Source organism: Nothoprocta perdicaria, unplaced genomic scaffold (assembly GCF_003342845.1).
Source record: "Nothoprocta perdicaria isolate Ctin4 unplaced genomic scaffold, notPer1 scaffold_29, whole genome shotgun sequence".
In the NCBI taxonomy this organism is placed as follows: Eukaryota; Metazoa; Chordata; class Aves; order Tinamiformes; family Tinamidae; genus Nothoprocta; species Nothoprocta perdicaria.
This window is the reverse complement of record NW_020455521.1, coordinates 5,535,366-5,559,591: the sequence shown is the minus strand read 5'-3', so window position 1 is coordinate 5,559,591 and position 24,226 is coordinate 5,535,366. Positions and strand designations below refer to the sequence as shown.

The 24,226-nt window shown below is 39.2% G+C and overlaps 1 protein-coding gene across 1 annotated transcript in view; it reads right to left on the bottom strand.

Annotated features, from left to right (window-relative positions):
- Window positions 1-3,549: 3,549 nt before the first annotated feature.
- The window catches only part of LRBA (LPS responsive beige-like anchor protein), a 342,587-nt gene continuing 321,910 nt past the window's right edge, over window positions 3,550-24,226 (bottom strand). The window contains exons 53-56 of the mRNA XM_026041635.1: window positions 10,516-10,617; window positions 8,970-9,166; window positions 5,204-5,355; window positions 3,550-4,925 (exon numbers count right to left, since the gene is read on the bottom strand). Coding sequence (XP_025897420.1) covers window positions 4,835-4,925; window positions 5,204-5,355; window positions 8,970-9,166; window positions 10,516-10,617 — 542 coding nt within the window. The 3' untranslated portion in view covers window positions 3,550-4,834. The remainder of the gene's footprint in view (window positions 4,926-5,203; window positions 5,356-8,969; window positions 9,167-10,515; window positions 10,618-24,226) is intronic.

Below are 24,226 nucleotides of genomic sequence, written 5' to 3'. Positions count from 1 at the left end.
GGAGATTTAGATTTAAGAAACCTTATTTATTCTTGATTTTCATACCTTCCCACCCAGCACTCATCTAATTATTAGGGCACTAACATCAACTTTAGCACTTTAATTCCCTRGAATCTACATTATAGCTATGGAAATTTACTTAAGTTATTTACTTTCATGTAAACATATTTAACAATCAGCCTCATTTTTAGCTGTTGGAAAGTGTWTTTCTTTACTCGTGCTTTCTTTCAAGCTGCATTCAAAAGGCATTGCAAAGCAACAGAAATGCACAAAGTCAATAATCTAACAAGAATAATCCTACACGGCTACCAAAATGTTTCAATACCTAATCCCAACATGGGTAAATTGACGGGTTATTTCTAGTCATTATGAGAGGGATTCKGCTTAACATGCACACAAATAAGCCTCTCTTGGACTTTCTGCTTCATTTTAAAGCCAAACAGCTTGGCCAGGAGGAGCCCCACACTAGCAGCTGACACTAACTCATGTGGGGCTTACAAACCAAACAATTTCTATATTTGGGGGGGGGGGTAGGATCTTTTTGGCTGCTTCTGTTCTTGCTGTGCTGCAGACATAATTTAAACTTTTGAGCACCAGGCTCCCTTTTGGAAGCAGGGGCCACAGAGTGAGGCTGATGCAGGATGTGCTCTTCAGAGAAGCACAACTTCATTAGCATCTACCTGYGTCTATTCCTCTCTCCCCAAAATACCTCCCAGTTGATTTAACTAATAAAGTTCACAATTTAGTAACAATTCCCTGAAAAGGAGACCTGCTGTTTGGAGAAGTTGCCTTTGCAGCTCCCAGGGCTTGTGTGAAGGAGGATCAKCAGCAGCAGCAGCACAGGGACACAAGGGCAGAACGGGGAGCCGGCGGCAGCCCCAGCGCTGCCCACACTCACCTACCTGCTGGGCCCACCAGCCCCCGGGGTGTCCGCTGCCCTGCAGGAGATGCCGGCGCTCTCCTGAATGCGGCCTGATCTCTTACAGGCATAAAACCTCTTCAGCATCGCAGCCTCCAAGCTATGTTTTATCCTATTGGTGCTGTGAAGGGAAAAGGAAAACCAAACCCACGACTTTCCAACGCGTGATGCGCGTGTGCCCTTCCCGCACGGCGGGCGAGCTGCCCGGCCGGCCGCAGCGCGTCGCCCTGCACCGCGAGCAGCGGCAGCTCCGGCTGCGCGGCCGCGCTCGGCGCTCCYGAGCCGAGCAGGCAGCCAACGCAGCGACACCGGCGGGAAGAATCCCGAGGTGGAGGAAAACAGAACCCRGCCCTATCTCAAACTGCCCATGCAGTGAACAGCAGCCTCCTCGCTGTGCTCCTGCTCCCGCGCAATACATGCCTATGTCCAGGGCGCAACCAAAAGCCTTTWTTAGGTGACCACGGATGCAGTTCCAGGTGTGGCTTTGCACACAGCCTCATGTCTGGCTGAGTTCACACTTCTCTTTGCATGCCTGACATGGGGTCTGCCTTCATTTCAGGAGATCACAGGCAGCAGCAGATCAGCACACAACAGAACGTGGCTGCAGCAGGACACAGAGCTTCCCTGAATTTCGTTTTGTAAAGCGTCATGTAAAGGCTTTGCACAAAAAAATCACAGAGTTTTTATGAACATTCATAAAACATTTACATCCTCATATGTTTATAACAACAAAACTTCCCTAAAAACAAACCATTTACAAATACAGGTTAAAATTTGCTCCTCCAATATTTGTGGCATATTTGCTACCCTCCTCCTCTCACACAAGGCTGCCTGCCTGAGAATTGCAGGGCATTAGGTTACACACATTTGGATTTCAGTAAACCTAAACAAAATCAGAAACAATTTCCTACAGTTTTCCATGCGGAGCTTTTGCAGAACAGCCTTAAATTATGATGCCTAAACACTGACGTGCATCATTAAACGTATTGCCTTACCAAAGGCCTCGGGTTGGATCTACAAAAAYAGAGACTCCCTTGGATTTTGGATAACTCTGTGTCAGGAAGAAAGTCTSGGGGTGTCTCATCTCCAGATTTACACCAGTGGCCCTAACCCCGTGTGGGAAACACCGCACAGATCTAGACCAGCACCCACAGGACGGCCCAGCTCTGGTTTTCTTTAGCTACCACACAGCTGTTTTCTTGGTTATCCTTTATTCTGTTTGACCAGCCATAACATGGAAGAAAGATCGTGGGGCTGGCGCTGCGGCAGGACATACCCCGCTCAGCACCCAGGAGCCTCCCCCCGCAGAACCCAGCACTGCCCCTCGATGTTGTCCTCACGTTGTACGGGTTCCCCCGGCCCCCTCCTCTGCCGAGTGCTGCACAAGCAGGGCCAGAGACCCCAGCAGTGCCAGGCGCTCCCRAAAGGCCAAGGAAGCCACTCAGGGAGCAGGGAGGCGCCCAGAGGCCGCGCAGTGGGCACACGCGACACCCAGACCCASAGGGACAGCACCGCTCCGCACGTGCCCCTGGCCGCAGCCACCACCCACCCAAGCTGCGTCCGTGGCAGCCGCGCTGTGCACCTCCCACCCCACCAGCCTTGCCCGCGGCAGCRCCACGTGCCACAGCCACGAGGCAGCAAAACAGCCCTCTGAACTCACCCCAYCAGCAGGTCCATGTGGCCACGTGCAGAAACACCATCCAGAAACTCTCCCTCCGAGCTGYGAGGCAACGGGGCTCTGGAACGGAGAGCAGCTGCTGCTCCTCAAGCACACGGGCCCTGGGCAGTTAGTGCCTTAACGAGCAACACCTGATGCTAATCACACTGGAAACCTGATGCTAATCACACTTTTTGGCACAGGTGGAAAATGAGCCCTTTTTTTGCCACTTTATCACAAGCAGCAGCCCCAGCAACTGTGTTTGAGACATCCTGGGGAAAGGAGCCCCCCTCCCCATACCCATGGGTGCTGCCAGACCCCCAGAGCAGGGGAGCACCCTACTCACCGTGCCGCCTGCCACGCACTCCAGCATCAGGGGTCCTCTCGGAGGGACAGCAGGCAAAGGCTTCACTTCCCACAGCAGGCTGCCGTGCTCCCAATGTGCAAAACGCCCATCTGCCAGAGAGGAAACACTCAGCTCCCCTGGAGCCGCTCACCACAAGAGCCTCCGACAACAGCACACAGCTGCCGTTGCGCTTGCCGACGGGGGACGTACCGGCTCCGTGCGACACACAGTCCCGCTCCGTCATCCAGGCACTTTTATCACGGACGTTGCAGCTGCAGCCTCACCTGACCACGTCATCATCCTGCTGCTGCACAGCCTGGTGGCCGAGCCCCGTGGGCCCCCCACGTTCCCCTCCACACGATGCCCATCKTGTGGAGGGGGGCGTGGGGGGCCCACGGGGCTCGGCCACCAGGGCACAAGCACCACRAGCAGCTCTAAGTGCCTTGGAGAGCAGCTGCTTCCGCCCCGCGGCAGGTGCTTTGAATTGCAAGAACCCAGCGCACTCCACAGAAGCTCTCAATTACCAATGCCATTTTATTTCATTGCTTCACTTAAACTGAATTTTCTCATTCCAGATCTTTTACTTAAAAGAGAGAGTAGTTAAATGCTTAGAAAATCAGGAACTGCTCCAGAAGGCAGCTCCGGAAACGTAGGTATCGGTACAGATATGGAATGTAAAGTTCAACTCGGAGAGATCACGACATACAAAGAAGGTTTTTAGGCAATACAGACTTACAAAACAATAACAGTTCTTTTCACAAATATTTTCACAGAATCCTGCACAGCAATCTCATAGAAAAGTAGATTTGTGCAACACCAAAATAACTTATTGTTCCTTAGTAAAATTAGTTTTCAATTCCTAAGAGAAAAATCATTTAACATGATTGGACGGGATTTGGTGATAGCAAAATACAAAAGATTTTGTTGCCACACACAGAAAAGAAATGTGTATGTGTGACATGGTCTGGTGGGGTGAGTCTGGGGGGGAAATGGAAAAGCAGCCTCAGGCCTGGTGTTTCTGCGGCTCCCTCCACCTCTGGAGGCCTTCCCAGCCATGTGCTTTGGTACCTGCACCTATGAAAAATACGTGCCTGTCACGGCTGCTAAYTGAAGTTCAAGCTCTTTAAAGAGCCTTTCTGAGTCGGAGGAACAATCCACATTTTGGTGTGCTTTGGAGGAGACACCCGGCACAAGCTAGAGGGATTCACCCTGGGTGTAACACAAACTCCGTTGCTSATTTCTCCCTCTCAACTGCACAAAACATTTAACTAAAAAGGAACTAATTGTCTAGGTTGAGAAACATGCTTCAATAGTAACATGGATGGAAACAACTCTTTGTAATGTGTAAAATTACATTAACCATAATTTAAATATAACTACTGATTCCCAGAAACTTCAGCACTGAAGTAATACAATCATTTGGAAAAGGACGAGACAAAATGTTATGCAGATAGTACAGATTAAAACCCCCAAACATCATAATTTATTTCCATTATGTTAAAATCATATATTATTCAAGGTTATACATAAAGCTTCAGATGGAAAATCTGTTTCTGCATAATATAGCTAGAATGCGAGTTTTAACCATCATTATTTTAGGTTTCTTTTCATATGTGGATCAAAATAGACTTCTCATTATGACTAAAAATATAGATTTTTTTAACTACAGAACCCAGCAGCCATTTTTCTGCTTCTTTGCCCTTCCCCAAAAAAAGTCAAGCAAGGTCTACAAAAATAGCAATTAACTTTAAAAATAGGTTGCTTCTCCCAGCAAATTTAAGTTACATTCAGATGTAATACAGCTATGTATAAGGAATAAATCTGGGGCAAGCCACCAAGGGAGGCTTGCAATCTTCAGTTGCGCTCTGACAGCAGCTGCCCACATCAGTGCTGATCTTGGTCTGTCTCAAGATCAGTATCTGGTTTGATATTCATGATGCCAGCGATTGAAATCATTGTAGAAAACCACTATGCTCCCAGATGCCATGCCCGTCATTATACACCTATGGAAAGTACAACACTGGATTAGTTAGTGACCCACATCGCATTCACATCCATGAGTTGCAGCACTGAAGAGTTGCATCAATATAGCCCCAAGAATCTGAGGCAACAACCACGTTCCTGTCTAAATATGATGCTAGAAAGGAAAGTATGTAAACTCAGAATTCTTAATATAATCGCCAGAACCTTGTGATCCATGAAAAATCAAAATCATAAGGAAAAGACAAGTTTAATTGTAGCAATGCAGTCAATGAAATTCTTAGGAAGACTTTGCTCTCACCTTTGGTCATACGACAGGGCCATTGATCGGATGCCAGCGTCGCACCCTGGGTAAGCAAAAAGCTGCTTGAGGTCCCACAGCTGCCAGACCATGACGACCCCGTTGTCCCCTCCTGTCAGCAGGTACTGCCCGTCTCGACTCAGCTGGATCGCCTACGGGAAACCACATGGACATTCACCTCAGAAAAACATGCATTCCTTTGGTTCCTCCTCTTTCATAGCCATAAATATAAGCTTCTGAAAAACAGTTGTTAGTCTTTAAAGCAATAGAATTAATGTGGTCATGCTCTGGTAGGTGGCACTAGTTAGGTTTTACCTCACCTATATATTCCAAATATCTAATATGAGGCCAACTAAAGAAATGCACTCTTCTGAGTCACTGGATTTACGAGAGCCAGCAGTGCTGGCATTAAAACATAGCACGCTACATTCTCCTAAATGTCTTTAATAYCACTGCAGCAGAATCTCCTCTCCTGCTTCTGTCTGGCTGGAGTTGAATTATGTCAGGAACTGAAACATTACAAAAATTATCGGAGTGTATCAGACCAGCACTACTGCCACCCCTACAGTGCATTCTCCTGGCGCTCCTCAGCTGTCGGATCAAGGATATTAGAGAACATCTCTGCCCATTCTCTTTAGTATCTATTCATGGATGTGATCCCATGAATTTGTTGAATCTCTTTTTGGACCCGCTGATCTCTTTTTTTGCCCGCTGTGGCAAAAAAGCCAGGAAGTTCATCCTACAACAAAGCTTYATCTGTTTGGAAGCAACGTTTTAGCAGTCCCTGTGAGACTTCACAGGCTGTACGTTCTTGTGAGCAATAGCGTATTCACCTTATCCACTGCCTTCATCAGCACATGATCCTTCCTCATCGCCTCAGACCTCCCCACTCTATTTTGTTGCTCCATCCCTTTACTTGTTTTAATTACACTGAACTTCAGAAAGATGTAGCTTCTCTGGCTGTAGGAAACAAGTCATTTAAATTCGTATTTATACTAAAATAGGTCATATGTATATCAGACCTCTACTTCCAGGGGGTAGGGGACTTTACTATTCTTACTAGACCTCGCTGAGCAGCATATGTTTCTGGGTCTCTGATCATGCATCCTGATCATGCACCTTAATTTGGTATTTCATGCCTATGAGTCTCATCCTGGCAACTTGGATATTTCTAATCTGAGACGAATGCTCATTCTGTTCTTTTTGCTCTTGCTGTTTATTTTAAGGGGTCACTTTCAGTYTCTGGCTTTTCTAAATCGAAAAAGTGAAACAAATTCCACCACATGGACTGATATCAGCCTGAGCCATCAGGACAATGGAGACTGTCAAAACTATGGAAAGCTAAATACTAGCCAAGTTTAGACTCGAGTATTCCGTCTTGAAGCTCCTCCACAACAAGGAAAACGTTTCAACCATAAACTGTTTCTATCATCCCACCAAAACATACTAAGTGCCTCTCAAATCACAACCCCAAGCAGCCTGAAGGCTAATTTAGGGACACTCACTCTAACAAGAGTCACCAAGTAGGTGGTAGAAAACAAATTAGGACAGTGAAAGTTACCTAAAACTATGTATGCACTGAGTAGATTATCATGAGATACAATATACCACATGCAATTACTAAAAAGATTATTCATTAGAAGCAAAATCAATATAATTTTCTTTTTCTTTATAGAAATGGCAGTCTCCTAAGGGTATTTTCAAATCRCAATGAAGAGCATGACAAATAATTATTTGCTACACTTATAAAATTCAGCTGATGAAAATCCATTAACCTCACGGTCATGGTTCACTTGAGTTTTATACTTGAGGCTTTTGCTGGAGAAATGCTATATTAAAAGGCAAATTAAAGCCATTAATCTTTAACTCTTCCACTACCTGCAAAATTCAATGATTTTTGTGATCTCTTGATTAAATAGGCTTTGAACCTTTACTAATACCTATTAAATGTTACAAAGTCATTGGCTTGTCAAGAAGACTAGATGTTGATATGTTTTATTTTATTGTTTATAAATATTTCACCATTTGCCTTCCCTATATATATATATATATATATATGAAAGAATAAATGATTCCAAGAAAAAGTCACCTTGTCAAAATATCAGTTTCACGACATGCTCTTCAAGACTTACCAAACTAAAAGATGCTTGTGCTCCAACTGCTACAGCAGATGACTAAAGAACTTCCCATTCTGCTTTTCCCCAGCATAATTTGTCTACGATTTTGCTAGGTCGGTGCAGATACAACTCCACATCTAATCTTTCTCACACTGTAACACTCATAGACTTGCAAACGATCCCCAATGCACCCACCTTCAGCAAAGCTCTGGAAGGTACATTTCTGACTCATATTTCCTTGGAAATCTTTGCACAAATCCTCTAACATCTCAGAGCTTTGAAAGGCAGTGCTTGGTAAAAGGCAGAGCTGACACTGTGACAGCTCTGGCTCACAGCAGCAAGAGGCTTGTGGGCACTTCCACATTTCAAAACAAACTCAGGAAAAGAAAATAAATTGGTTCCTCTGGGTGAAACAGCATACAGTCTTTGTTTAGGCTAAAATAACTTTACTTCTCAGAACAAGCAGACTATTTAGAGTTAAGTTATTCATTAAGATATCTAAACATTACATAGTAGATGTACTGATATGCCTGAACTCTACTGAGCAGTAGAGTATTTAAAACAAAAACAGGTGGAAAACATGCAGCAGACTTCAGATTTGTCCAGACATTCAGAAATCTTCTTAGCAGCTTTCTTGCCCAAGACCACAAGAAAGCAAAGGCAGTTTTTTCTAAGCTTCGTTATGGTAAACTGCTGATTTTGACGGTAACATTCTGAAATATCCTTATGCAACAACATGCATAAACTAGAATCTTACTTGGCACACCCAACACTTGCAACCTATTCCTTACCTTTTCTATTTTCCACGACCAAAACCAAGTAAAGCATTTCCCAGCACAGCCCGTGGGTAGGTACTATTAGTTTTAAACACCTCTGCTCTAACCAGGCAGCTGCTGCTCGCCTCCTAGCACAACAGAGCACAGAAGCTCTGGGAAAAGTTGTTGTAGCTTGTTTAAGCCTAAAGCCCAACTGGGAGCACTGGGAAGGAGAGAAGCAAAGCAAAGCCCCTGTACGTATGTTATTCCAGGTCTGCAGAGAGCGGGACTTGCCTTGCCGCGGGCAATGTTCCCAGAGYGGGGATACCGACTGAAACACTACAGAAATTGTTTTAGCCAGCGAGGGATTTCCAGCTATTTTACAGATTTGCTGGCCTAGCTGACAACATAATCGCAACTCAAAGTGACAGATTATCAACGTTACTATTGCAAAAAGAGAAGAGAGACAAACCACTGTGATATGGACTTGCTTTATAGGAAGCAAGTAGGATCTGGCAGGAAGGGTAGGCTGAAAATCTCTGAAGCTTTTGGACAAGGGCAGAAAAGGGAGCCATTTCAGAGAACTGAAGGAAGATTAAAAATTGAAGAATCTACATCCATTTGAAAAAATGTCTTGTGACAGAAATATGCACATCATTTTCCTCAAATCTGTATTTACAGCTGCAGTAACGTTTAAAGATTTTGTCATATCTCTCTGCACTTGGTCACTTCACAAACGGGGATMTCTGCATACACCACAACCACCACTGTTTGGGTCTAGTGCCATGTATTTCTATGGCCTGGCTGCAGAAAGAATCTTGACACAACTCCAAAACTGGTGGCTTTCCTGATATTGAAGCTTACAGTCCTCAGCAGACATTTTCATGCACTTACCTTTATGTTGTCCCCTGTTTCCATGGTGGCTTGAAGCTTCCCGTTCACACTGAATACACAGAAGAGGCCATTTTCATAATATATGACACAGTGGCCTTCTCTTGAAGCCTGGATAAGTTTTGGTCTCTGGCAATTTTCAGGACCTTCTAATGTCCTCAGCAGATCTCCATTCATAGAATGTATGAGACATGGTCCTTCTAATGAGACAGAATAAAAAGTTACTAAGTCAGGTTAGTAAGTTCAATTATTGGCTTAGAAGTTCATTTGAAGGCATCCTATAGCAAATAATAAGTAATAGCCTCTCCTTAAGTATATTACGTAGTATATTATTATACCATAGTATAATAGGATATTATTTTACCATATAGTCAATATTCATATGTTTTACCATATACTCACTTTTACCATATGTAACTGGAAATATTATGAGCTTATGAGGGCTAGAATAATGAGAACAGCTTATTCCTTATTTTTTTTGTATCAAATGTACTTTAGAGCAGCTAACAGAATTAAAGATCTAATAAAGATTTGGGGGAATTTCCTTTTTCTTTTTCTTTTGTGGATTTCCTTTTAAAATTGATAGTAGCTAATTTTGAGTGTAGAAAAATAAATGTATTTACTGTTTAGAATCCTTAAATAAGATTTCAGAGTATGAAGACACATAAATGTAATGAATTTATAACGCATGTACTCTAAAAGTGTCAGTTTTCACACATATTCTTAATAAAGATGTTAATCCACAGGTGATCAACTATGTAGCTGCTTCTTAATAAATTTGGACAAATACCTGCTTTCTATGCAAGTCACAAATGCTCATGTACATAAAACAGAAACAGACATAGCTGCATACACTGAGGACACCCCTCATTGGGGAGCTCCAAAGTAGGTACCTTGAAAACAYTGAAGGAGAAAGATCCTAATTTTAAGGACCTTCCCATTTAAAAATAACTGAAGGTCAGCAAAGAAGGAAAAAAAAAAAACCACAATATCTGTAGAATCAATGCCATCCTTTTTAACTTGCCTGGCAAAAGCAGGTCTTTGAGGAGAACACTACTGTTGTACAGGTCTATAGTTAAACTCAAAAAGCCTGAGCAGAATTACTACCAATTTTAGCGGGCAGCATATATGTGCCTTTCATCAAACAAACTAAACAGCACATTCTCTTGAAACTAATTCTTGCTTTTCTTCCTGAGAAGTTATCTATAACAAAAACAAGCCTGACTGCAGAAACACATTCCTGACCATACAGGCAGGCAAGAGCTGGATCCAGCTGCACGCTACATGCAATTAGGCTGCATAAGCAAACAGCTAAAACAGGGCAGCTCATGTGGTTGCCTAACGATCTGCTCTTTCTCCCGGATGACTGAATAACCCTCAGTTCCAACATGTTTAGGAAGAGGTTTCAAATTCACTCCAGTTCTGCAGCAACTAAAAGAAACTTKAAAATATAAGCAAAGTAAATAAATTCTACCCCTTAGGACTATATTCATTTTTGCATTAGTTCTATAGCTTTATGAATAGAAATAAAAGACAACAGTTTGCTCACCTTTTGAACCACTTATTACCAAGCCAAGTTCAGCACAAACGGTAGCACAGGTGATTTCATAGTCATGTCCTGTCAAAATAGCTCGAGGAGTTGCAAAATCACCTTCAATGAAAAAACAATAAAAGCAATCTTTGGTTACAATCCATTTCAAAAAACATGTTTTCTGTCACTGAAGCATCCTTCAGTGCTCTTGGACCTTACAGTCCCTGCAAATCACTTCTATGCTGCTGTTTGCATGCAGTCAGTCTGCACTTATTTGCACAGTACAGCAGCAGTAGGCTACAGAGATTCAGTAACAAGCATTCATATAAAAGCAGTGTGTAGCAAAACCAAAAGTTTTCTGGTTTTGGGGTTTTTTTGGTGGGGAGGAAGTTAGGTCCTACATCCAGGGATGCAGGAAGAGATTAATCCAGGTACTACCTTCTTCTGTACTAAGCATAATTGAACATAAACATCTTCATGACAAATACTGAGAAGAAAAAACTACCAGGCCCCAAGATAAAGTGAAGCATCAGCTGTCTGATTTTGTTTTAATCTAGCAATCATGATAAAACTTTGCTGTGCTGTCACTTCTAAAAGGTAAAGTTTAGAACACAATCAATATGAATTTTGGAGAAATAAAAGAAAAAATATGCAACTGGTATATCTGAATAAACCTTTTTTTTTAATTCTCCAAGATAAAGGCACAAAGTAAACATATGCTATAAATCTTTTTAGACTGTTTTATGCCTTCACTGCATCGTTCCTTGGATCACCCCTTTTTGCAAGTGCCAGCATTTCATGGACAGCACAATGTTACCTTTGTATTTCCATATACTTATTTTATTCATAGCTTTTTATGAGGCATGAAAACTCGGAAGAATGCATTTTCAACAGTGTCATGTAGCTAAAAAAGGAATAAGCAAGGCTGTAAGCAGGAGGAAACACTTTCACTTAAAAATAAATGATGCTGAGAGTTCTGCGAGATGTCAACAAGGCAGCAAAATAGTGGTAAAATCACTCATTATTTCACTTCAAAAACAGAAGGTTTTTGATAAGACACAGCAATAATAGGGCCAACTGACTCCATTTGCTACTAAAATAGCATTTTGCAAATTATATTTTAAGTTGTAACTTTTTAAAAGCTAATATTAGCACAATCTGACTAATTTATCCAAGTAGAGTCATATCAGTACTAGCAACAACAATATTGTGTCTTATCAGAAATTTTGGAAAAATATTAAAAGTTAACTATTCACATCTGGCACAGGAGCAGTGACAAACTTTTAGGAAGAAGAAATGAGGATTTGGGCTTACTGACAATAATTTACATTTTTACTCAAACCATTTGCAACAACTCCCAGAACGTCCACGTAGCTGTTGTGTTCAGATGGCCTCTTAGGATAGGTCCTAAGCTACAATCCAGTATCAAATAAAGAATAAGGACTTTGGAAATTTGATTCATTTCTGCAATAGCAACTACAAGTTATAAATAGTGTGTATTTGTATATATATTTACGTATGTAGGTATGCATGTAGCAGCAGTTTAAATCTGAAAATGGGACCAGSGAATGATCCCTAATCTCTTAATATATAATCGTTAAAGGCTATTGCTTTTGCTTCATATAACGTTTAGCAAAACACACTCAAACCCAGGAAGTGTGGCAGACATTTCAGAAGGAAAGAACCAGCCCCCAAACAAATTGGAAGCATAAGGGTGAACATATGACCAGGGGACCGATTCCACTAAATGCTTGCGTTGGAGGCAGCTTGCTCTATTAAACATTCCTTTGAATATACTTTAAAACACTGTGTAGACAATCCACAAATTTGTGCAGTTTTAGAGAAAAATCTAGCAGTAATCGTAACAGTCTTCCTACCAGTAGCTATTTAATTTTATCTAATTCTTTCTCCACTTGGTCCCCAAACCACAAAACAAGAGGTACTTTATGCTGTCAAGGCATTTGTTAGTTTGTTTTGAGATGCTTACATCAGCAAGATTCTAGAATTCTGGTTTTATTATTTTGCTTTGCTTCCAAAAATTGCATTTAGCACACAGATCTCTGCTGCACAGATCAGCAAGGAATTTATCTAATTGTATTCTGCACATATTAATGAAAAATTTTACTTTTCAAACTTTAGAAATCAAAGCTGTTTAAATAGACATTGCATTGAAGGTAATTAATGTAAGATGTTTGAGCTTGCAGGACCTATAAGCACTGTTAGGAGGTGCAGATAAACATTCTTATACTTACTGCTTTACAGCAACCAGATTCCTAGGCTTTCCCTACTTTAAGTTGTAACTATACACACACAATGTGTTACTTGCTTAAAAAAAGAAAATGAGTGCATATACTGATCACAGTCCACACAAAATTGGACTTCTGTAAATTGCATTTTATTTTTGAGATGAAATTTCAAATAAAGCAGAGTAAGTCTAGAAGTGGTCAGGTCTACATTTCTTAAATTCATCTGTTTATTAAATTATTTTTATTATAAAGAAATACTTCAAAGCAAAAATAGGAATAAAAGAAATCTGAATAGTATCTTTAAAGAAATTATGAATTAGGACATTAGYATTGAAGAAATACTGTAAAACATAAGTCCTGTGAAAAGTTAGGCTYACTCCTTTGATAAGAATGTCAAGTATTTAGGAGCTCCCAAGTCTCTGATTTGTCAAATAATGASGTCAACTTAAAAGCTGGTCGTGGAGCAGAACAGATTTCTTTAAAAGCTTTTAAATGGTTATTGCTTCAGAAGATTGTCATGGTTTTCAATAATGCAAAGAGAATATTTTAGTTTGTTGCTGGTTTAAGGGGCACCACTTCAAACTTTTCTAAATTGTTTTAGGGGAAGGGGCTTGCAGACCTTTTGAAAAGCTGGGGAAGTGACTTCAAAGGGAAGGGAGTCTTTGTCCGTTAAGCAGGTTTACGACCACTGATGCAAACCCTAACTAAGGGCTGAAAAGAATACTCAGTGCATCTTTATGGAGATCCTTAAGGAAGATGAACAAGTCAAATGAGATTAAAGATAGTTCAAATCCTAGCTCTAATAACCCGGACACAACAGTTTTACAGATGTGCTTTTCTCAGCACGTATATATGTGCAGTCTACAATAATATCCTTAATCTAGACCATTGCTGCATTGCTACTTGAAGCTGAACGCTCTAAGAAGAACCTTAAAGCCACATTCACATGGCAACAAATGTAGCCCATGATTTATGCAAGTCATAGGRAGGATAAGTAAAGTTATTTCCCCATAATGGACAGAATACCTTTACAATAACCATTCAAATTATTTCAAAAGAGTTCTCCTATAGCACAATAAATAATCCCGCAAAGCTCTTTTCCCATGGAAAACAGCATCAAATACCACTCTTCCTTAAGTCACTATAGTAAATTTTAAATTATAAAACTCAAGCTTTGGAAGATAAAAGAAGAGCACACAAACTTATGTCAGCTTGTGGTGATATTTTAGTTAAAAAAATCAGATGTTTGGAAATTACGTTTAAAAAAGAACAATGAGACTAAATGAGAACAATGAACTAATTCTTTTCTTCTCATTTAATAATACCCTGAAGACAATACACCTTACTGGATAACATGAAATTGTTTAATAATGCTCAGTCTGTCTATTTTCTTTGGTTTTGGTAAATACAATAGAATTTTTTAAAAATCCATCAATAAATTCCTAAAAAGACCATTTTCTATATTAACACTAGTAATACCTTCCTTACTGTGCTCTAAGAGCTAAACATAGGGATTCTCTTAAAGAAAKTTTCTCTCTAATAAGAATTCAAACTAGAGACGGAGTGAAAACTTGTTTCACAGTGATATATAAAACACTCTTCCTACTATTTCTGCACAAGATAATATTATGCAACACATAAAGAGGAGGATAGTCAAATTTTCTATGCTTTAATATTTTATGCTGAGAAGATAATTAATTATAAGTTACAGGCAGCTAAACAGTAATTTCTAAATTACTATTCCATGATTGTCAAGGCTGTAGGACACTTTTAAATGATAAGTTAATTATGTGATTTTATGTCAATATAAAATTCTAATTAAATGACACATCAGTTAACTATCTTTTTACCTACTTTCTGCTCAAATAAATCATTGAGTATCTTCTCAAAGGATATATAAACAAAATGGTAGGCATAAGAAAAGTGTTCTAAAGTCATTTTACCAATTTCCCGATTTTGGAAATTGAGGAAAAYAGTATTATATTTTAAATAGATTTATGAAGTAGAAATGTGAAAGAGAATATAAGGCATAAGAACACTTTTTTTTTTCAGTAAAACTATCTAATTTACTGGTAGATTTCCCTGTTTCACAGTTTCATGACTTCAAAGTCATTATTGCCAAATACTATACAAACTCTCTATGGTAATATTATTTATATATATATATCATAAAGTAGACATTTCATAARTATGATATTGGTTAAAACCCATTTCACTGCTGCAGAAAGAGTGGCTCTTCAATGGAGGCAAAAAATTGCTAAAGTGCAACTACATAGCACTATTGAAGGATTCCTAAAACTTCAGTTTGGATAATCTTTCCTTTATAGCAAGCATTTTTATATACTTRAGTGAATATTTCATATTATATTAGAACTTTACTGTTGTCCTGGTTGTCATGTGACACACCATCAGCATCTCCTCTAATTCCTTCAATCTTTTTCCAAACTACTTCCCATCTGATCAAACTTTTAAAAACAGAAAGTGCCACCTCATGCTCAGATGCAAACTTTATTTATGAAGAAAACAAAACCAAACAAAAAACCCACACTCTTGATATCGCTATATATTTTCCGCAAAGGGAAGAAAACCTTGAGTAAAATATTCTATCCTCAAACCTAAAAATATAACTGCTGAAGGTGGTACAGTGCATAATTTCTAGCAAAGTGACAAATACTGAATTTATCTTGTGGAATTCACCGTGGTGACTGGGAGGCAGGAGAGCTTTGCTGCGCTCCTCTCTACAGCCACGCTGCACGACAAGCGATTCGCATTTACTCAGCACTAACACAAGAACAGGCTGTTTTTCACACATATTTTCTCAAGAGGACAGGTTGACTGTTTCCCAAACAAGCACAATAAAGCAAAGAAAGAGATTTAGCAGCCTTCATGAAGGGAACATCGCCATTCAGATTTCAAACARCCCCACAGTAATCCCCAGGGTCTGAATTCCCACACCATGTGTGACAGGAGGGTCTCTGGGACCACTTTGCCCTGGCTTGGGATTCATCTGCTGGCAGCCCTGGAAGTCATTCAGAGGCCCCCTCGCCAGTATCGATCTTTTTGAAGCCCCCAGAAAGTATCTGCGGGTGAATATTCAGGGTCAGGGTACGTTACTATTTTAATATTTGCACCATCCTGACTTCATAAGCTGTGACCAGTTCTGTAGTTTTAAAACGTGGTCATTTTTATTTGAGAATCTTCTAGAGACTATACGGAGGGGGGGGTTGTTTTACTTACGTTTTTAAAAATATTTTTTTTCTTCATATTTACCCCTTGTGGCCTGGAGTTACAACCACTCCATTCCTAGTGAGGTGAAGAAACTAAAAGCCCATCAGGAAAAAAAAAAAAATAATAAAGCAATTATTTCAGTCAGAAATAGCACYTACTGCAGAATTGCAGTAAGATAAAATACATCTCTGTAACAATTTGCTGAATCTGACTTTAATTTRGAACCGATAAACTATCTTATATCCAAGGCAAAGAGGAATCTGTGATGAGAGGCTTCATGTGGCCATTTAGCACAATTTAGCAGTTTCTGAATTTTTCCTCTATTAAAACAATTTATATCAGTTAAAAATAGCAAASAGGTATCACTTCAAAATAATAGAGTCCCATCATAGCATATAGTGTGTGCTTTAGTTATATGTTTGCTTTTGTAAAATAAATTTCAAATCAATGTATCACTTGTGGATTTTATTAGATATTTTACTCCTTTTTTATTGATGTAGCTAGGAGTATACTAAGAATATTTCTGATTACATACCATATTCTTGCACTCAGGGGAGTAGTATTTACCTCCGTGATGCTACCATTAATAGAAATTAATKCCAGAAACTCTCCCAAGTTCATTTCCTGCCTGAGCCAGAACTATAGTCCTGAGGAAACAGCTCTTACAACATTCAACTTGGTCATGAAGATCCTCAGATTATCAGTTCTACATTACAAATTATTGCCTCTTCTGATTGATTCTGTTCTGCCCTATGCATTATAGCCTTAAAATTGAAGGGTAGAGTCATTTTATTCCCAGCAACCAAACAAGGTAAATAAATGTGATATGCTAAGTACATCATTCCACCACGATGCATATGGTGCACATTAAGGTTGTGTTCATTTACCATATGAATATAATTCCTTTTACCACATCAACTATTAGTTGCAAGTTGTAAATATAGCATTGTTTTTCCTGGAACTTGAAGGTCTGCATTACATCATGAAGCACTAAATACCCTTATCCTTCTGGAGAATTTCATGCGTATAGTTTTAGTGACACCTGAAGTTGGATACTGCCAACAAACCAACATCAAAACTTTCTCTAGGTTTCCAGTCTCCAAATACGTGCTGCCTTCACTTCTATCTGGATAGTGCCACAAAACTTGCTACTACAATAAATTGTAATTACTTCCTCTAATTCACAATTCCTGAAACACATTTTCCCTCAGCCAGTTGAAAACAAGGATATTGTAGATGCTGTTAATAACCCTGGAAGACATACTTTGACCTTACAAAATATATATTTGTCTTATACAAAAATTACAAGATGATCAACTGCAAATTACCATGCCTATTAAAATATTTTCTGAACTATCAGCCCCTGCAATTGAATGTTCCACTGGATGAAGACTGTGTCTTCATATCTACGTATAAGGTGACTTTCTTGGCGTTATGTAAATATGAAATTATATTGCTTATACAGCATCAGTGGAGACTTCCAGATATACCAGAATTCACCCACCTGTAAGATCCCATTTTTTTTCAGTTCAAATATTTGCAGACTCAGACAGTCACTTGGATGTGATTTACAGAGTACTTGTAGGAATGAGGCCTCCATCTCTTTGCGGTATCAATGTGTTACGGTTTAGGAGGAGGAGCGAGCGGCGCCTTTCACAGCCTCCTTGCTCCAGCCTGCACCACGCTGGCACCGCCGGGCTCAGCGCGGGGCATCATGAAGCCTTCGGGGACTTTAGGGACTGGCACAGGGAAACGCAACCCATGCTGGAGAGAGGAATATTTAGTGCTTGTTACCCTTTCCAAAACACATTACAGCCATTTTTGCAAGCCTTGTGGGTCCTCGCTCTGAAATAAGTTTTGCTGAATTTGATTTACAGGAACAGAGAAGTGTAATATTGAACTTTGTAAAGATCTAGAGAAAAAAAAAGTATTCCATTTCTTTTTACAATCATACTTAACAAAACAGCCTTGACATATTTCTGTTTCAGTTCGTACATCAATCTTAAATTCACTTTGTATTTTCTCATTACAATGTCAATAAAAAGGAGAAAAATTACACTACAAATGAAATCCAAACGTTTTTTGCACCAAATATGTCAGAATATATATATTTTAAATATTTTACCAAACATTGTGGAGATGTCTGCACACCAACTTTGAGCTCAGTTGCCAGCAGATGGTGCTACAGGATTCCTGCTTCCCTCACCCTGCCCTGCTACTCCCTCCAGCCATTTTTGAGAAACAAAGAATATCTGTTATGTCTGTAGTTAAACAGTGTTAATATTGAATTCTTTACTGGCTTTTTTTTTTTTTTTTTTTTTTTGGAAAAAGGACACGCACAGTACCATAATGTACGAGGGATAAAAAATAAATGTGCTGTTAAGCACAGAAGACGGACACATGCAGAGTGGTTTTGAACTCTCTGCATAGCACTATCATAGAGCTACTCTCCTAACAGCCTGGCTATAGTGAATGGCATTTAAACACTATTTAGCTGCAAGGATTTCCAACATTTTAATAGATGAAGCTTCTGAAAATTTGTAGTTTTCAGATGGAAAACATTATTTGATAGAAATTAACATTAAGAACAGAATTTCCATTAATACCTAACGTGATTTCTCACTTATGGGCATCCTGATACCATGCTAGTGGTATGCCAAATGYAAAGGCAAATATTGGCAGATATAATTTTTACAATCACTTCCCAATTAAACTTTTAAGAAGAAAAGCTTCTGTTTACACAAGTTTGTTAAACACTTTGGAAAATAATAGTTAAAACTAAATAACTATGCTCTAAACATTCTTTGCAAACATGGGATCTTATCTGCTATATTAACATGGGTTTTGACACYGAAAACAAAGGTGCATATTATGCAGMAAGTTGGGAATCAATAAGTAGATAATCCAAGATGAGGATAAAGATGGGCGAAGCAGCTAAGGAGGTGGGCTTTTGCTACTGATTTAACATCAGAAATATTATCTGCCTGAATCAGTGCAACCATTCACTGCACACAAAGGCAGTCACATCTGTAAATCTTCATCAAAATTGGGTATATAAGATTCGTGTGCCTGAGTACAAAGAAATTATTACCCAAGACATTTCTTTTAATCAGCCAATGCAGCGATGCTCATCAGGTTGTATTTCAGAGTTTAAATCGCATGCATCATCCACTTAAAAATTAATTATCAGGCAATCATTTATAAATAGTTTAAATTTTCAAAATGAAAAATGGATGTAGCAGCTGATAAAATACGGGATATTTTGTTTTCTTTTGTTCTAACTGATTTAAATTAAGGAATTCTGCAGTCTCAAGACCATGGCTTTACTTTCACAATCATATTAATTGAAAAACAGACTTTCAGATAGCTAAGTACAAGGCAGGAAATTCTAGAGATTAAACATAGGAACATTTTAGAGATTTTACATTTTATAATTAAAAATATGTATTTTATGAATTTAAATCTGAAGATCGTACTGTACGTGTCAGCAATAGAAAAAAAAAGAAAAATCTTCTCAATTACATCAGGTCATTCATTTTGAGTATTAAATTATCTGTTTACAAACAAAGATGTGTCCTGATATACACTACACTAGTAAAAGTTGCCTTTCTCTACATACTTCAGAAAACCTGAATATAGAACCCTCAAAAAATAGAGCTATGCAATGAAGGCCCCATGATCCTCATGATGTGAATATGATACATACCCATAGTAACATTTTCTCGGTTTATGTGCTAACATAAAAAAGGTAATATAATTTGTTTTATTCACATATGTGTGGAAGATCAATGCAATAAATCAGAAGAGACCATATTAGCATTAGTGGTAGTAATAAGGTAATGCATAGACTCTATATATTTCATTAGTACTGGATACCTTTATTGCCTAAGCCTTAATTTCATTGAGGAAATCATATTTCTAAGTTAGATATTTTTATTTTTCAAAATATGAAAACTCTAAAACCATCATAAGCAAATCCTAGGACTTTTGAAAGCAAGAGAACAGTCTCTAAAAATTTGTTGAATACAGGGCAAAAATAACATTTGTTATCCTTGTCTTCAACATATGCAAATGCCTTCCATCTCGTAAGCACARGCAATACTAAAATTATTAAATTCACCACTATACACCTATCCTGCAAGATGATAAAACTGTAACCAAAAAAACAACTGCTCTGTAGCCACAGACTGAAATGCATTAAGCAAATTAGCCCCTACATGGTTGCAGAGAGGAGAAATCCTAAAGGGGATGGATTGGACAAAAATGGAAAATGCATCTACAAAGATAGGTGCTGGTAAAAGAATCCAACGGGAAAGTCTGTCTAGCAAGTCCTTGGTGGCAATTTTTAATGTACAAGTAACTAGAAATGAGCTTCTTAGCTATGATTATGACCAACACAGCAAAATAGAACATGATGGCAAAAAGGAACTGATATTAAAGCGCAGAAGAAATGAGATAGATACTTTGTAAAGGAAGGAACAAAAATAACAGAGTGGGTTGTTTTGATTATTTGTTTTTAAGTAKTTGGGAAGACAAGTTTCAACAAATATAGAACATTTTCCTGTAAAATCTCATAGGAAACCAGCCCTTAGAATATCAAAGAAACGAAGTAAGAAGGWTAAAGGCACCAACTGCCTTAATGCTGCAGAAGGATAAGAAACCTGCTGGCCCGACTGAAATCTCTCCAGCGACTGTAAACACTGGGGTCAAAAATCAGACAGAAAGCTCAAAATAGGTGAGATTTTTCTGGGTCATGATAAGAGACAGGGCATGGGCACGCGGGGAGAAAAACCAGACAGCCGAGCATGGGTGAGATGGAACTAGCAAAGACACGGAGCCGTTCTGCAACACACACACTCATATATCAGATGAGGAGGAGCTGGTCTGTTATTCAAGCGGGCAGTAAGCAGGATCACCTCATGATACCAGACACTTCAAAGTATTTCAATAAAAGTCTTCAAGAAAAAGGCCAACTGAAGTCTGACAAAAAAAAACATAAGTATGAGCAGCAATGGATGAGTGTCATCCTAGACAAAACAAGAGAGACAAGATATTAGAGAACACCTCAACATGCTACTCGCATCAAACTCAGCTGGCCTGGTAACACTCATCTTATGGTACCTAAAAAATGAAACTAAATAACCACAGAGCTGTAGCTGTCATTCTATAGAGCCTGGGAGAGACTCTACAAGACTAGAAAGATTGCACTGTTTATCTACAAGTAGTAGGAGAAGAAAGAACTGAAATTACAGAGCAATCAGCTTAATTCCAACAAGGAGAAACATACTGGCAGAACAACTTTCTTATGTGTATACAACTTGCTAGAAGAAAACATGAAGATCAGTAACAGCTGATTTGAATTTGACAAGGATAAATCTTGTCAAAGCAATCTAATTTCCTGSAAAGGCTGAGCAACAGGGCTCGTGTTCGGGGAGATGTCTGGTATTTTGACTTTAGCAAGGACTCTGGCAACGTGTCACATGGGCACACGCATAAAGAAAACATGGAAACACATGTTCAGAAGATGCTACTAGAGGTCAGATGAAAAAACAGCTACAGAGCTATATTCACTGCGTTGTTTTCAGCTATTCATCGTCAAAATGGATAAATGCATGAATGGGCCTTCATGGGACATGTGCTGCCTTTTTTTTTTTTTTTTTTTAATGATCAATTTGATAGAGTAAGACTGCAAATTACATTTGTGGCTATGAGTTGCTTGTGGAGCGCAGGATGACAATTCAAAAGCAGCCTGACAAATCAGAGAAACAATCTCAAAGGATGCAGTCCAGTAAGTTTAAAGACAAGGTCCTTTATTTAGTCAGATAAAWCAGATGATGAGAACAACTGACAGCAATTCTTCAAAAAAGACTGAAATATATATGTGTGTGTATACATACACACACCCACATATATGTATATATAATAAGTAGAGTGGTTTATACACTTTAAGAGCTAATGCTGTCCTGCAGTTTGAAAATAATCAGGTATCTCATGTGAGCACAGAACAGCAGCTCCGAAGACCAAGTTTGTTTCTGTCTGTTACTAGAAAGGCCTCAACTGTGATRCTGGGTCCACTTTGAGGAAGACAGACAGAAGAGGAACAATAAAGTCAGAGGTTCAGAAAAAMAAGATTTACAGCAAAAGCCTGAAATGGTGGTTTATTAAGTCTGGGGAAAAAAACAAAAAGAAAAAAAAAAAAGAGAGATTTGCAGTCATGATAGTCTGAATAGGTGGAAGCTCTTACAAAACGTATTTTCTCTATATGAGTAAGAATAAATATGTATGGAGTGATAGCATTCAATTGAAGCAAAAAAAAAAAAAAAAAGAAGTTAAATGCTAGGAAGATAATTCTGATAAGACTTATGAGTCCTAATAGCAGATTTGCCCAAGTTTTTAAAGGAGAGGCTGGACAAACATCAGTCCAGAATGCTTTTGGAGTGGTTAAGTCTTTATGGAGGAAAAAAGAGACTAGATCCAGGTGATCTGCCAATATTCCTCCCAGCCCTTCTTCCTGTTTCTGTCATTACAAAGCAAACACAGTCCCCTCAGGCTAGGAACTGCCCACACGCTGGGGTTGCCACTTCAGGTTCAAAGTGGGAGCAGGGGCTGAAAGGCACGCACACCATTCCCATGCAAATACAGCCGCTGGTCCCTTTTCTCCAGCCCCCATACGTGTCCTCTCCCACCTTGGCCTCTCCRCCACCCACTGCCTCACGCTGGGCAAGGGCAAAAGAGGGCAGGTTTCTGCGAGAACGCTTCTCCAAGCAACCCTGACCACTGCCAAGCYGGACTCAAGAGATGCTTCGCTATTAGACTGGCATCTTTGCATTCGCAAAGGCACAAGCACACATACATAGGCAGGTCACACATGGGCTTCAAGGGGAGGCACCTCCAAGAGCCACTTGCCAAGGAGGGAAAATAAAARCCTTTGACACTATCCTAAGTGACTTTTTATTCTATACACCTTCACAGTAAATTACACTAATTAATATGAACTCAGCGTGGCTCTGGGCTCTTCTACAGCATACAGCTATTTCAGACCCTTGGCTCTGTTCTTAATTATTTCTAGCCTTGGTCAGAAATTGTCCACAGAAACATTTCTGCACTGCAAAATGCCTGTTCCCGAAAGTAAAGCGCTACTACATTATATATTTTCAAAAACAATTAATTTAGGAAGGAAAAAACTCTACATTTGATCAAAGAGCACGGTGAAATATTTTTTGAATTTCAGGTTTTAATTTGAGAAGGAAAAGGGCTTAATGTAAATTTAATCAAGCTGTTGTAAAGAATAAAGACAGTTTCCAGCAGATGTGCCTCATGTAGGAATTTCGTAGCTTTGAGATTTAAAATCATCAAATTTGGTTTAAATTTAACAATGTATTCAAGAGTTATTGAAAAGTAAACAGGGAGACTGCAAAAGAGAGATTCTGTAAGGAATCAGCTTAAAAGTTAAAAACTTTAAAGTTCAAATAACGACTACTGCAATAACATATTTCTTCTGTTAAACCAAAAATGAAAAGAATTTTTCCTCCAGTTGGCCAGAAAATTGTCCTTGATAAAAAAAAATATCAAACAAAACACTTATTTATCAAGTATGCCACTACCCACCTGGCTTGTCAGCTTGAGTTAGGTACCACTATAAAACACAAATACATGCAGCTAGAGATCAAGAGCTCAGTGCTTCCTAAAGTAATGAAACCAGATTATGGAACCTAAATAAAACATAACTGTTGGGGTAGTGGGTGCCCAGTGGGAGAGCGTTTAGAGTAGCTTGGTCGCAGTGCTCTGCTGACTGGTGTCTATCAGAGGCATCAGGTACTATGAAAGAAGGAAAGAAATGCTCCTATTTTAGATTATTTCAGTTGAAACTTATCTAGTATTTTGATTTTTGCACAGTGCCATAGCATACCTCCTGTTATGCAATCATATTTAAGGTGGGAATTAGATGTAATTAATTAAAGAAAAAAATAAACTAAGAAAGATCCCTGAGCATCTAAAATTCCAATTATTACTGTTTATTAAAAGCACATATAAACTTGTACTATATTTGTACTTACAAACCATAACCTTTAATTACAAAGGGATAAAATKATACCAGTTAGATATCTAACATCCCACAAATCGGTTGCAGCAAGAGGACTCAAAACCCCAAAGCATATTGCAGAAACAAGGCTCAAAGATCCAATGAACCTGCTGGTGCCTTCCATTTCTGACCAAATCAGAACTAAGCAGAAACAGCTCTTTTTACTTGACTT